Source organism: Phycodurus eques, chromosome 7 (genome assembly GCF_024500275.1).
Source record: "Phycodurus eques isolate BA_2022a chromosome 7, UOR_Pequ_1.1, whole genome shotgun sequence".
NCBI lineage: Eukaryota > Metazoa > Chordata > Actinopteri > Syngnathiformes > Syngnathidae > Phycodurus > Phycodurus eques.
This window is the reverse complement of record NC_084531.1, coordinates 28,158,762-28,174,118: the sequence shown is the minus strand read 5'-3', so window position 1 is coordinate 28,174,118 and position 15,357 is coordinate 28,158,762. Positions and strand designations below refer to the sequence as shown.

The 15,357-nt window shown below is 43.5% G+C and overlaps 1 protein-coding gene across 1 annotated transcript in view; it reads right to left on the bottom strand.

The window, feature by feature from the left end:
- Positions 1-10,865: 10,865 nt before the first annotated feature.
- Positions 10,866-15,357, bottom strand: part of LOC133405251 (protocadherin-16-like) — a 101,902-nt gene continuing 97,410 nt past the window's right edge. The window contains 4 exon segments of the mRNA XM_061682070.1: positions 10,866-13,951; positions 13,953-14,593; positions 14,676-14,817; positions 14,895-15,181. Coding sequence (XP_061538054.1) covers positions 11,999-13,951; positions 13,953-14,593; positions 14,676-14,817; positions 14,895-15,181 — 3,023 coding nt within the window. The 3' untranslated portion in view covers positions 10,866-11,998.

Here is a 15,357-nt window from a genome sequence, read left to right as displayed (position 1 = left end):
TTACTTGGTGTCCCCTTGGTAACACAAAGTAAACTATTGCATGTTTGTGATCAAGGGGCAGGTCAATGATTAGTACACGTTGGAGGAAAATATCAATGTATACTGCAGTCTGTGCGTTTGCTGTGTACAATCGCTCCTCTTTCACGCACACAAGAAATTTAAACTAGAACGACGACACTTGATGATTCCCACGAAACAATTGTATGTTTGTAATCTCTATGTTTAAGTATGAGTGGGAACGCTGCTGCTGACCTTGTAAACTGCATTCCGTGCGTTTGATTGCTACAACCCCTCTCTTTTCTTGTAAGGAATAAACTACAAAGAAAATTATCGGTGTTTCCCCCAGTAAACAATTGCATGTTTGTGATTATGAAACGGCTCTATGTTCCCTATGAGTGGAACGGCAGCTGCTGTTAGTCAGAAAACCTTGCAGGCTACACTGTATTCCGCGCCTAAGCTGTGTACAATGCCTCCTTTTCTTACAAAATTTCAGTTTCCCAGTAAACAATTGTATGTTTATGCTGACGAGGCAGCTTGATGTTTTATGTAAGTGATACGGAAGAAGGCAAGGCCATGAAGCACAAGCCAGATGTCCACACCAATAAGCAGAGGCGATAATATCCCACGTGGCTAATTAGCAGTAGCAGCAATAAACAGCTCACAACAACAGCTAAACCCGTCGCCCGAATCGTTCAAAAACAAGGCTGTCGTACATGATTTACACGTTCAACCTATTGATTGCAATGATCCGGCTTTGATGTCATTCTCGCGACATCTGGATCACGGCTGAGGCGCTAGCTGCTAGCGAAGGATCGCTTTCTAGTGGTGCCAAATGTAAAACCCCCAACATATCCTTCGGTGTGCTTCTGGTAGACCTCCCACGACCATCGCGCAATATTAAAATCCAGCGGGTCAAGGAGGACACGGTACTGTACATCCTCATATAGTCGTTGGGTTGGCTGCAAAGAGTACTGGGTGTCATCAGATTGTCATTTTGCTTTTTCAACGTAGTATACGTCAAATTAACTCAACTCACTTCACGACAAGCGGCTGTTTGGCCGCACCCACTTGAAGTTGAATGTGAAACGAAACATCAAACAAAGAGAATAACACGTGCGTTGAAAACAACCACATCGCTTTGCCTTACGAAAGCTAACAAACGCTTACAAACAATGCCAAATGTCAGACAGGCTAATAAACAGCATCATTGTTTGGGTGTTATAACCAATCAAGCAACGGATATTTGAACACAAATGGTGGTCCAACACATGTAGCCAGATAATACAAGAATATTCACATGCGTATATTCTTTATTATTTGTAAAGAACAACTAATATGACTGCAGCTTACTAAGAAGCTGTGACCGTCTCCAAGCATATCCGTATATCTGTATTATACTGCTCCCTGGTGGCCGAGGCACGCACATCAGAAGGAGCCGCGGGATGTCCATTGAACTGAAGAAAAAAATATATCAAAAAGTTTTTATGAAGTAAAATATTATAGAGTACTATTTTTCTGAATAAAAGACACATTTTAAAATTCTTGCTAGTTTTTTTTTTTTTTTTTTGAAAACTTGAACAAATTTATTTATCAGTTTCCATTCATTCAGGGAAAGATGCTTTGAGATATGAGTGTTTTGTGTTAAGAGTGTAGCCACGTATTGAATTAAACTCATATCTCAAGGCACCGACTGTAATTCATTGTGGGTCAGTGTTGAAAGGATTAGCACGATCATCCAATGTGCAGCACATTCTCTTCATTAAACTCCACCGTATACGTCAGCTTTACAGATGCCACCTCTGCTGCGGTACATAGGGGTGTGATAAGTCATCGTAAAGGTAATTACGAACACCCGATGGCACCGCCTCTTGTTTTTTTGGACATCAATTGCTGTGTTAATTAAAGAGGTTTATGCAGCCTGCGATTAATGGCGGCCCAAAATTCGGAACAGTTGACCCATATTGACATTTTTACGACTGATGGATTTATAAAACACATTAGAAAGCGATGCATATAGCCATATTGTAATACTGTATACCGTAGCCATAATGTGGTAACAATTCATATAAACGATTTTTTGGAAAGGAATTATTACAACTCCACAAGCAGACTTGTGTATGCGTGTGTGTGTGTGTGTGTGTGTGTGTGTGTGTGTTTCAGGAAATGAGACGCAGTGAAGCGTTTTATGTTTGCACTTTGTTTGCTTGCTACCATTAGCTGTGGCCTGGCTCCTTCACCATTGAGGAAATAAAGCCCGAAGATTGTATTGAATGGACAAGTGTGCGTATCGTGTATATTAAAGGGGACTGGCGAGTGGAAACACCAGACACAGGGAGGGGTCGTATCGGCAGTCCATGCAAAACTGCTAGTAAAACGCGACCGACTGAGGCTATCGCCATTTTGAGGCCTTGATGACAATCTGTGAAATCTTCATTTTATTACTGAGCTGATGAAATATTGATTGATAGCAGAGTGTAGAGTCAATGTCAATTCTTCCTTGCAAGATACAGAAAGATTGAAGACTTATACTGAACATTGAGCCACTTTGTGATCACAAACGTACAATTGTTTACAATTTAAAAATTAATTATTATTATTTTTTTTAAATCACTTTGTATCACGAGCCACATGCTGCTTCACGTGACAAAGACATGAACAGCCGATCACACGCAGCAGCCTGTTCCGCTAACAACAAAAACGAGCGTGTTGGTGAAAGCTGGTTTTCCACCAATCACCAGCCACTCTCTCGCCACCCAGACATGGACGCATATAGTGCCTTCACGGACATCAGGAATTTAGGAACACACAACCCACGACCTTCAAATTATAAGATATAGCGACACCTGTTGTTGTACTGTATGTTCATAATATAAGTACCTCCGGCTGAATCAAATGATTACATTAATAATGTCACAGCCGTCATAATAACTCACACTTCCTTGTCTTGATGTGGGCCACTTTGGTGGTTTATTGGAACACAAATCAAACCACTTTTGGACTCCAGTGTACATAACGAGCATGGCGTTTCATGTCTTACATTAACTCTGAGTCATTTTGTGGGCGATTACCAACACAAAGCTGATTTTTAATGACGGTCCCTCAGAGGGTCGAGGACATCAATGGCATTCTTGCCTGCCTTTCAACCTTAATCGTTTCCTATAAACGATAAAAAAAAATACGTCAGAAATTACAAGCCGTAAAATTTGACAAGACGCCGAGTGGCTTACGGCACACTCCCGAGTCGGGCTCATAATGAGAGAAAGTCTCCATATTTTGCAAGCGGTGTAAAAGACTTAATCGTCCAAATGAAAGCGTATGGAGCTTTAAGGCTAAAGTATTTTCCATTGGAAGTAGGCCTCCCCTTTTCTTCGTTTTTTTTTTTTCTTTCTTTTTCTCCAGAAGGTCTGCTGGAGAAGTGAAGTTGGCTAACCACACCCTCGGTGCACCATCGTCGGGCAGAAAGTGGATTTATGTGCCAGAAGTCTTCCTGGACTGAACTGCGAGCACTCAAGCTTTCACATGCAAGAGCCTACACAGTACTTTTCTTATGTAATCTCTTTCTGCGCGGAGCAGACGAGTGCATTAAACATTGAGCTTATGTCTATGAAGTTTTTATGCTTGTGCCGTGTGCCCTATAGAACAGGACTGTATTTATATGGCAAAAATATATATATATATTCGAGACATGCTTTTTTTCCCCATTCAGACAAATAACCACTGATGTCGCTACTGTAAATTTGAAGACAATCGGCTTTGCCACAACATCTTGCCTACTGTAACGTGCTGCTTTCTGGTCTTCCCATGTCCAGTGTTAAAAGCCTGGAGTTTTAACGACATGCCGCAGCACGACTTTTGACCAAGACTGGAAAGTTTGATGATATTACACTTATATCGGCCAAATTGCACTGGCTCCTGGTCCACTTGAGATGGAAATTTGTCTTGAGATTTGTCTTGAGATCGTTGTTCCATCTCTGCCCGGCCAATTATACATTACTCCTGCACTCACTGTAGCTTTGTAGCACTATTTGCATATGTGTTGTTGACCAATACTGGTACCAATACTCATGTGCTTGATACGTATATCTGCACCATTTGCACAATTGACACTGTTCCAGATTATCACAATACTAGCCACTTTAAACTGCTTAGATTTCTCTGCAACACTCAGAGAGAGCTAAAAAGAAGTCAGCACGATTTCAGACTTATTTCTATACTCGCAGCATTTGGCTAAACCACACCTAGTATGCAACTAGTCTCTCACCCTGCCTCACCCACTGACATCTGGATTTTAGCCTGTTTTACTGCTGCTTCTCTAATCCCGCCAACCCCTCCAAGTTCTGGCGAGATTTGCTGACTGCTACAGAACACATTGGTCGAATTTGCATACATTTGTAACGTTCCAATGTTTTCATATTCAATTGTGACACAGCCAACTTTAATGTGTTGATTTTAGCATTGTGCATCCGTCGTCTCCTTCGTGGTTGAGTGTACATTGTGCTGTGGCGGTCTGTGCATTTGGCACCTGGGCCTTCAGTGGGAATCTTACCTGACTTAATGCACCTCTTAATACCACCACTATCATGTCGCGATTCTAGAAAGTATCAATACAATGGAAAAACTAAATATACAGTCGCAGTCGCAGCACAAAACTGACATCATCTGGAGCAGTTCAGAATCAATATTTATCTAATGAATAAGAGATAGGAAAATCTATTCAACTTGATAAAGCTGCTAGCACACGGGAATTTAGTGGTAAATCCCTCGTTACGTCTACCTTAATGCCCAATACAATGTTTTTACACAAACGTGATGATTAGAACAAATGTTTTGATTCAAAAGCGATACACCTATAATACTGTGTTGTCCAATATCCGCCTCGGCCTAAAGGACGACAGGAACTGTTTCCTGACTTACCACTTGAAAACAGTGGTGCAGTTCGAAAAATAATAAAGATGCAGCTGTTGCAAATGTAATTTCATTTCGTACTCTGAGTCATCCGTAAACTACAGACTTCAGTGAAACAGACCAAATCTTCTGTTCAGTACAATCAACCATGTCCTGCATTTGCCTTCTGATTACATCTGCTTTGATTTCGCTCTCAACAAGAAATGCTGATAGTGACAATTGCATCTCATTGAGCTGAGACATAGCGGTCTACCTTTTGATGTGTCCACAAAACAGGCGATAAGAGCTTTGGTTTGAGGAATGCTCAGTAATGACGACACAACTTTAAGAGGCGACACTGAGGTGTATTTGTGTTCCGATTTTTCAGTCCAGGACATTCGGCGCGTTACGGAGGCGTACCGAATTACCTCAAGGAATATATTAGATATGGTACAGGAGGTTTAACTGCCTAAATTACATTCCAGCTGCATGTGTCAAATGTTACAATAATTGGGTGCTTATAAATCACAGGAAATGTTCAAATAATATTCTCATTACATAACGTTTCCCCTTCCTTCCTTCTCTTTTCTGTTTTTTTAATATCCAGTATATCTACTCAAAAATGGCAGACATTCGCTTCTCAGAAAACAAATTCTCATGAATCTGTGCCGTCACCAATGTCTTATAATGTCGCCTATCATATGGTAAGAAAAGCCAAGGATCAAGGGCAGATCCTTGTGGTACGCCACAAAAGGCTTTTTCAGAGGCCATTGCTCAGATAATAATACATCAGTTGTTCAAATCAAAGTTTACCTTAACTACAGAGTGAAAAGACTGGATACAAAAAGTACTTTTCAATGGACCAGTGGTGTTTTCAGAACATGATTTTATGCGGCTTGGGAGGTATTTTTCCACTTGAGAATGAAAGGCTTATCCAGATAATACTTCATGGTAATAAAGGGCTTTCCACCGGCGATGGACGTCTTGGGTTTGCTGCAAATATCTTTTAGACGCATATATCCATCCACGAGCTATTAAGGTTTTAGCAATAGAGACGTTTCAGTAGATAACAATGAGGCATGATGGCACGCTCGGATTGCCTTTGCTGACTTTTCATGACTTACGGCTACACAGTTTTGAGAAGTAAGGGGAAAAATAGCTTTTTTTGGACAGATATCAGTGCTTTTTCTTTTCTCTTGACCAGAAATGTTCGATCAATGATGGGAAACTCTTCATCATTCATGGAACATTGCATCGCGCTGGTGTGTGACTCATTAAACTTTGACTGTTGCGTCCTTTTAGTCAAACTGGCATAATTACATATGTGGCGACAGCTAAGTATAGCAACTGAATGTTCCAACATGAAAAGTGAATTGACAAACCATTGCACGCAATAACTGTGACGCCCACAAAATGGAGTCCTCCGAAACAATGCCGTGTCACAAAAAAGATATATGGCCAACAAAACAAATAAAAAGAAGAAGCGCAAATTAGACGGTGGCAGATTTAAGAGCAATGTTGCAAATGGGAGTGACAAAAACAAGAAAAACACAAACAAAAACAGTCAGTGAGGTAATGGGATCCAGGCCGGGCCGTGCTGGGTTGCTAAGTGACAACTCTTGTAGAGACGAGGGCCCCGAAAAGATTTGGCTGCGGTTTTTGCAGGAAAAACACTTCTCCTCCCTCCCTCCATCCCTCGTCTGCCACCCTCCTCTTCCCCCCGCACCGCTGTGGTTCCTCTGACGCTGGCGAGGCCCAGGCCAAATGAGAAACAGACCCCCTTTCGCCCTGCCTATTGCCTATTTCTCCCTGTGGCTTTTTTTGTTTTGTTTTCAAAGCAGAAAAAAAACTAAGGCTCTCTCTCTCTCTCCAAAAATAGACGTAAGGGTTCGCGTGCCAACGGGTTTTGAAACCTTTTTCCCCCTCCTCTCCTTCTAGTCACGCAAGATGCCTGGCAAGGATAACTTGTAAGAGACAGTAGCGGAGAGAGTGGGGAGAGGTAGGGGGGGGTGGGGGGGGGGGGGTTCTCTTCGGACTTTTTAGAGAAATTGTAGGAACCATCACTGGAGCCTGACCTGCCGCGAAAGGCAACTTCCGTGCAAACTGTAGGTATGAAGGCTTTACGGGTAATCCTAGCACGAAAAGAAGGATCGCTCTGCCGGTCTGGTCTCTTTTGGACTGGGCGCGAGCCTCTGCTTTTTAGCAGAAGAGTCCCGTTCCTTGCCAAAGCTCGCCCGGGCAAAGCGACTCAGCCTTTCAGTGTAAAGATCCTGATATCGAACATGTATTATGAGAACCCTTCCACGCAGAGATCCCGCAAAACAGTAGTTAAAGCATGTGTCTTTCGGACAGATTCCACCCCGCGCATTTGCCGGCTTCCGACAAGTAACACCAACTTTCGCACCGCTGTTCACACCGAACGGTGAAACAGCAAAAAGACAGGGGAAAAAAAAAACTTCTTGGATTGCCAGTTATGTGAAAGGTATCGCAGACTGGACCCAGGACTTGCTTTTCCTGCTCTGTTGCGTCAAAAGCAATTGTCACTACCGACGAGTAGCATCGGTTTCACAACCCTTTCAAACCGAAAGGTGACACAGGTAAAATACATGGGGGAAAGCCGCTTGGATGGCCAAGTCAAAAGGGACTACATGTAAGGTATGCGGACTCGACCCAAGACTCACTTCTCCCGCCCTGTTGCGTCAAAAGCAAATGTCAAAATCCAACAAGGAGCACCGCCTTTCACAACTTCGTTCACACAAAGCAGTGACACAAGAAAAAGACGAGTGGAAAAGCCATCTTAGACGGCGAGTGATCACGTGGTCAGAGGAAACCATTTGAAACGGTATACCCGACTCAACCCGGGACTCACTTCTTGCGTTGAAAGCAATTGTCGCTGTCTGCCTTCCACACAGATCAGTATCACAGGGAGAAACTACTTTGATGGGCTGTGTGAAAGTACAACCTGCCACATTACATAATCTCACTGAGATGAATCACTGCCTTGATTGAAATTTTTTTTTTTTTTTTAAATAAAGAGGCATCAAGCCACATTTAACTACTTTTGAAACGTGGCCTACTTCTGAGGAGAACTAGGGACCGAAAGCACTTCAGAGAGGGGAGCCACGGCACAAAGCTCTTGTGCAGAGAGGCCATGTTAAAACCATTATGTCCACCCACAGTCTTTTTAGTCATTATGTCTTCAAGGCTGCAAAAAAAAAAAAAAAAAAAAAGAAGCCGTCGACGACTTCTAAGGATCGCCAACCGTTTGTGGAAAATATGGACAAGGGAGGGGACCACCTTTAATGACAGGTGGCCGTGCTAAAAACTGCCTTTCCTGACAGCATGTGTGTGAAACCCCCAATAATCTCAAACTCTAATTTAGCTACACTAAGCATCTGTAACTTACAGAATTGCCAGCAAACATAAAAGTCAGAATTGAGCTGATTGAGCTGGTATGAACAATGCATGAAATATGCTTCAGTTAGCATATTCTATATTGAAAAGTGAAACTAATCAATATCCATGAAAGGGAAACATGTGTCATCATTACATCGATAGTGGAAATATGAATTATCCTCACTTAGATTTACCAACAGAAGCCAATTCCTTCTTGGCAAGTCCTTTCACTTTTCTTGGCAATGCCTTTTGGAGGTTTTTTTTGGGGTTAACGTGAGCAATTGGAAAGACTCAGAAGATTTGACTAATTACAGTTTAAATGGTCACCAGCATATAAAAAACTGCATTTGTACAATCTATTATTAGGGTTAGGGTTTATGTTTAAGTGTGAGGATCAAGGGGTTAGGGTTTAGGTTTGAGGTTTAGAGTTAAGGGTTAGGGTCAAGGTTTTAGGGTTCGAGTTACACAATATGACATTTTCCGATCTCAGGGTCAGAGTAAGAGTTTGGTCCATTTTTCTGATCTTCTGTTCAAGCACTTCCTTATCGTGGTCATTATAAAAGATGACCACATAACCCTAACCCTAACCTACTCGAAGGTAATCATTTCCATTTCATAAGCTTTATCAATAAACCTTATTCGAGGCAATGTCACATAGAATTGTACCCCATAGGTCTCAAGGAGAGTTTTTTTTTGAGACTTTGAAAACATGCAACGTAAGCAGAGGATTGTAACCTAAATACGCTAAACATAAGACCTGAATCTCAAATGAATGTCCTTGACAAATGAAAGTTACAGAGAGAAGAAACTGAGCTGAAGTCTTGAATCTTAGATTAGCGCCCTTGGCGAGCCCTTGCTAATTAAGATGAGGCACAGCTACGGTCCGCTTTTTTTGTTGGGCATCAGGGAAATCTTTTAGCACCTCGTCCCCATTCTCGAGAGGTTCTCTTTGCAGTTCAGTATCTTATCCTAAATGTTAAATAGTCCACCTAGACCAGGGGTGTCCAAAGCCTGTCCCGCCGTCTGTTTTTTTTAAGCAGCCTGTAGTATATACCAAAAAATATATATATATTTGACTCAGCTTTATTTTTTGTTATAGGTATACAAATACACAGAGAAACATTTTACAACTAAAATTGGAACAAAGTTTCTCTTCACAACCTCCAGTTGAGTCTCAAGTATTAGAATGCAAAATGGTTTACACCAGTTTTTGCTGTCTCAAACATATTAATGACCTTAAACACTGATTTAAAGATTGTCAGTTGACTACCGATTGCACTTGCTTTGGTTTGGATACAAACCAGATACAAAAAAGATCTCAGATACAAAAAAGTTTGGGGACTCCCATCTTAAACTAGTTGCCTTATCACCTTCAACACAAAGCTTTTTGAGGTACCAGTTTTTTAAAATAACATTCATATATTAAAAAAAAACAATGAATTTGATGAATTGGTTTTAGCATGTTAATAAATTCAAGTTGAAGAGTTTCCAAGTGGGTCTTGCATCCTTTGCTATTTCTGTATGCGGCCCTCGAAGGTAAAGGTTCAGACACCTTCGAGACAAGAAGCAATCGAAGAGCATGCAGAGTGATCGCAGTCCGGGTTAGGGCTCTTACTCGTGACATGCCTGACATCTCAATTGACTCGTGATGGAAAAAACATTGACGCCCCTCGCAAGTAAAGGGAGCGGCCTCCGCCTGCGTATGTACTCTTGTGTTGACGGCCAAATGACAGATCTCATTTGGTTTAAGGCGAGCCTTTAATTTGAGTTTTGGGTAATGGCCCGACTCGCCCTCTATTGCGCGTATCAACCGAGTGCTGTTGTGTAAATATTGAACCCCCTTCCTCCCCTCCCGATCTTTTTGGGGAACACGCTTGGCTCATTAACGTGACACTGAGTTCAAGTGTATGATCAGCGGATTGTCCCGTTCAGGCAGCTCCACCCTTATTTTCCAGTCGGCCAAAAAAAAAAAAACAACCCACCTCTGCCAATGTGTGTGTGTACTGACTCCAAATAAGGGTTCGTATTGCAGTTGGTCATAGGCGGACTTGGAAAAACAAAAACAAGATTGGTCCACTTTGAATTCTTGATAGTGTTATTTACTGTATGTACACTTTTATTAAAAAAATCAACCAAGTTTTTTGTTTCAAACATTCGAAGCAGGAGCATTTTGCATGGCTCACTTAACCATTCACTACACAAATTACTTCACTGGAAATGCCCATATACTTTAGTTAACATCTTAATTTGGTCTAGTTTGGTTTAATTAGCTTTTTTTTTTTTTATTTGTTTACTTGAATAAACTGGTCGCCAGTCAATCACAAGGCACATATAACTGTAGATAAGACAAACAAGCTTTCACATGGCCCGAAACACGTAGGAGAGTAAACGGTACATTACGCTAAATACATGTTTTACCTTAATTTATATAACGGTTATATTGGGCATCATTGTTTGTAAAATCTTTACTACTGCTATTTAAAGAAAGCATGCATGTCCAAAATGTGGGCATACAGTACAAGCGTTTTATTTTAATATCAAACTTAAGAGACAAGATTGACCACGTTTTTGTCGAAGTTCTTTAATCAGGCACTTGAGCTCAAAACATTCCACTGGATGTGACACGGGTCCATACAAAAAAAGCCATAAGGTACCTTCAGTCTATCAATTAGTGGATATACAGTATCTGGCCATGTTCACTTGCCACTCTTCTTCAAAATAATTTACACAAAACCTCTGAAGCGTCTGAGGTCTGCCAACATAATAAATAAAAAAAATACCATTGAATACCATGCGTGTTATTTTTTTAAATTTTTTAAAATTTTTTTTTTTAGAGAATTAAAAGCCTGGGCAAATGGGAGAGTAAGTAAAATAATTACAAGGGTAGAAGAATTTCTTTCGTTTTGGACCTTGTCAGGGCTCATATTATTTGAATAGTTTATAGGCATCTGTCTGGTGAATTATGGCTGAGGATGAAACATTCTCTTCTGTTGATAGAACACTCATTTGCCGCCCTTCGAAAACCAAAACAATCGTGGGATGAAAGATGCTTAGCAGCATTGCTATGGAGCTTACATTGTTCTCACGCTGAAATAGATCTATTTTGTGAACTCCCTTTCATGAAGTCACCTTGTGATGGTGCACAACAAGAAGCGGTAAGGCCAGCTATGCTAAATTAAAAGCACCTGAAGGACAAATACTGCTAGCACTTCACATTCACGATGACCTTTCTTCGCAACGGAACTGCCGATGATCTGATCCTGCTCCTTTGAGACTGTCCAAGCAGAGTCATGGTCTAAATATATTTACAATAAAAAAAATAATAATTAAAAAAACCTTTGAGAGTTACAGTACAAACAATGATACAGTACAAGCTACAAATATACAAACACGTTTTTTTTTTTCAATAACCCTTTGAGACTTGAATGCCATGTTCCTGTGAGAAAACCATGTGTAAGTATAAAAATAGAGACAATGCTTTTTCTACAAAATATTGACATCATGAATGAACCCCCTTCTCCTGTTTGAATGTACAAATCAACTTGGATCAAGAGGAGAATACAGTTTGGGATAAGAACAGAAAGAAAGTCCATTTTAGCCCTTTCAGTTTTTCTTCAACCAGCACCACCACATGCGCCGGAACGCAGCAAAAGAACAGAACTGACCCAACATTGTGGTCATAAAGTGGAAGCCTGCGGTTGCGAGCTGTCTCTAAATTTCAAATCCTCAGTTCAGCCTCGTCGATCTGCTCCAGATTGTGTTCCGTTGCGCTGATGATGGATGCTGATGGGCCCTGGGAGACGCTGAAGGGTGTAACGGCAGGAGAGCGCGCCGCCAGCGGCGACAGGGACGGGGAAAAACTCGGGGACATGGCCACCGAGCACATGGATCCCTCACTGCTGAGGGGAGACCTCCGGAATGTCGACAGGTGGGGGAAGGTCTTCCCCACAGCGGGCTTAGGCGGTACTGTTTTTGCACTGGGGTGTGCCACGGAGGTGATAAGCGGAGGTGGGTCGATTCTGGACTCCGCTTTGATTTTGCGGTGGAACGAGCGACGGGGGTTAGGGGGGGCCGTTTCGTCTTTTAAGCGCGCTATCTCGGTGAAAACGCTGGCTAAAGGTTGGAATTGGGGACACCAGTTGAGCAGGTAGTCCCAATTGTAGCTACCCCTCAATTCCTCGTCGCTGGCCACGATGGCGGTCAAGGAGCCGTCCACGGTGGGCTTTCCGTCCTCTGGGAACAGATAGTCTTTATGGTGAGAGACGCTGAGGCCCCGCCCCATGCCCACATACCCGCCTCCCTCATCGCGGTATATTGGCACCTGCCCGGCTAGCAGGGTACCACTCAGGCTCCCCATTTTCTTCCCTTTGAACCAATCGATGGGAGGCTCACAAGACACATCTGACAGCTGGTCTGCGTCCTGCTGGATCCCAGAGTCCGGACCTCGGGCGGAGATGCGCTCCTGCATGGAGGAGGAGATGCTAGACACGCGAGGATATTCGTTTATCATCCTGATCTCATCGTCCTCCGCCGCCTCGGCCTCCGCGGAGCCACGGCCGCTAGAGTGGGAGGGGTCCAGGGATCCCCCGCGGGTGTACGGCCCTCCGCTGGTGCCGCTGCTCTGATCAGCAGCATACCCAGGGAGGGCCTGGTGGTAAATAATCTCATTTGCGGCTATTTTTGTCTCCTCAAACTTGTGTAGCATGGTGGCTGATGCCTTTGTTCTCCTGTGTCTTTTTTGTTCCTTCCTCTGACGCCTCAGTTTGACGAAAAAGAGTGCCACAGCAATTATGCACAGTATGACTATTGTTCCAAGAGACACAGCGATGACACTTACGAGCAGCATGTTCATGTCTGTGGCGAGGCCGAAAGAGGTGTGGATCACGTCGACGGTTACTTTGATTGCCGACGTGCGTGAATTCTCCAGAGGACTGTGGGCTGTCAGGTCCAGCGTCATGAGGCGCACTTCTCTTTTGGAACGGCTTACGTGTGTACCATAGCTGTCCATCTTCAGGAAGATGGCACCTGTTGATTTGTTGACTTCGAAATAAGGGGAACTGCCAGACAGCGAGTACAGGACAATGCCGTCAAGGCCTCCATCTTCATCTCTGGCTTGCACTCTGCCAATAATTTGTCCTTTCTTTGCATCCTCGGGCACTTTGAATGAGAACTCCGGGGAGGTAAAAACAGGATCATACTCATCCTCCCCCGAGACATAAACCTGCACTGTGACGGTAGCAGAATAGTTGCCAGCGTCCATTGCTGCAACCATAAAACTGAAAGAGTTCACTTTCTCAAAGTCAAAAGTCGAGCGGGTCCGCACTTCTCCTGATGTTTGATTGATGAGGAAAGCATCTCTTCCATCTTGAGAGTCCTCCAGCATGTAGTATTGCAACTTTCCAAAGAGCCCTCTATCATGGTCGATAGCATGCAGCATGGTCACTAAGGCATTCTTGGGCTGGTTCTCCCTGATGCTAGCTGTTACTTGATTGAGTGGAAAGAAGGGCCAGTGGTCATTGATGTCCTTCACATCAATGCTGACAGGGGCAAAGGCATAGTTTCCCAAACCGTCAGTAGCTTGGACAACAATCATGTGGGACAACTGGTTTTCGCTGGCCAGTGATCGCTGTAGCTTCAAGGCCCCAGTCCACTCGTCCACCTGGAAAAGGCCCTGTCTTGTCCCCTGAGCTTATGGAGTACTGCACCTCCCCATTAGGAGCAGAGTCTGGATCAGTGGCAGACAAATGAAGCACTTCTGTTCCTGCAGTCGCACTCTCGCTAAGCACCACACTGTACTCTCCTCGGCCAAAAGCCGGAGGGTTGTCGTTGACGTCAGTGACGCTGATTAGTATCGGCACGCAGGAGCTGCGCTGGGGTATCCCACGATCTGATACCACCACAGTCAGGTTATAACTCGACACGGCTTCGAAATCCAGCTCCTCCACCAGGATCAGGCTTCCAACTGTCTGGAAGCCTCTGCCTTCCAAGAAGCGCACGCTGCTCTCAATCTGGAAGGCAACACCGGTGTTGCCACTGGCGATGGCGAAATCAAAACCACAGTTGTCCCGTGACAGGTCTCCGTCCACTGCCTCTAAGGTCAGAACAGTAGAGCCGGGGAGCTCGTCTTCAGACACGGATGCTCTGTACTCAGACTGATGAAAGATGGGGGCATTGTCATTGATATCGGAGACTTGGACTTGGACGGTCGCGATGGTTGAGAGGGATGGAGTGCCCTGGTCTCGAGCCTCAACAACCACGAGGATAGATGGATTTTCAAAGTCAAACTCTGTTTTTTGGTTGACGAACAGAGTGCCTGCAAGGAAACGAAAAAGTATTAAATTGAATATTTGCTAGGTTTGAGAAATAATGAAGTATAATTGTCAGAGGGATATTACCATTGCTTGGGTCGATGGAGAAGACACCCTTAGTAGAGGACATGACTTTGTAGATAATCTTTCCATTATCCCCAGAGTCAGAGTCAGTGGCTGTTACGGTGATCAGAGCGCTGCCTTCTGGGAGGTGCTCTGATACCATCACCTGTCAGATGCCAAGCGATATATTTATTAACACCAAACAACCATGTTGATGTGAACGCCGTGCAGTTGCAGCCATACCTGATACAAGTCTTGGGTGAAGGCAGGCGCGTTGTCGTTGACGTCCTCCACTAGCACGGTCAGATTGGCTTCGCTTTGATGTTCCGAGTCCGACGACTGGATGGTCAGAGTGAACCAAGTCCTCTCCTCATAATCCAGCGCTCTTGTTAGAGAAATGCCACCACCATAGCAGTGGATTCCGAACATGCCCTTGCTATCGCCATCCAGGAAGAGAGTGTAGGAGAGTGCTGGCCCAGAGTCCACATCGTTTCCTGTCACTTGACTGATAACTGTACCTATCAGTGTGTCTGAAAACCGGACAAGAGGAGAAGGTTGAGAGTATTTTATGCAGAGCAGTTTTAAAACAGTTCTTGCTGTGCATTTGCAGTGTGGAAGTGTCCTAACTTGAAACTATTTTTTTGTTATCGTCACCATAACCTTTCTGCCAGCTCATAATTACATCTGAGAAAGCCTTTAAAGTGCA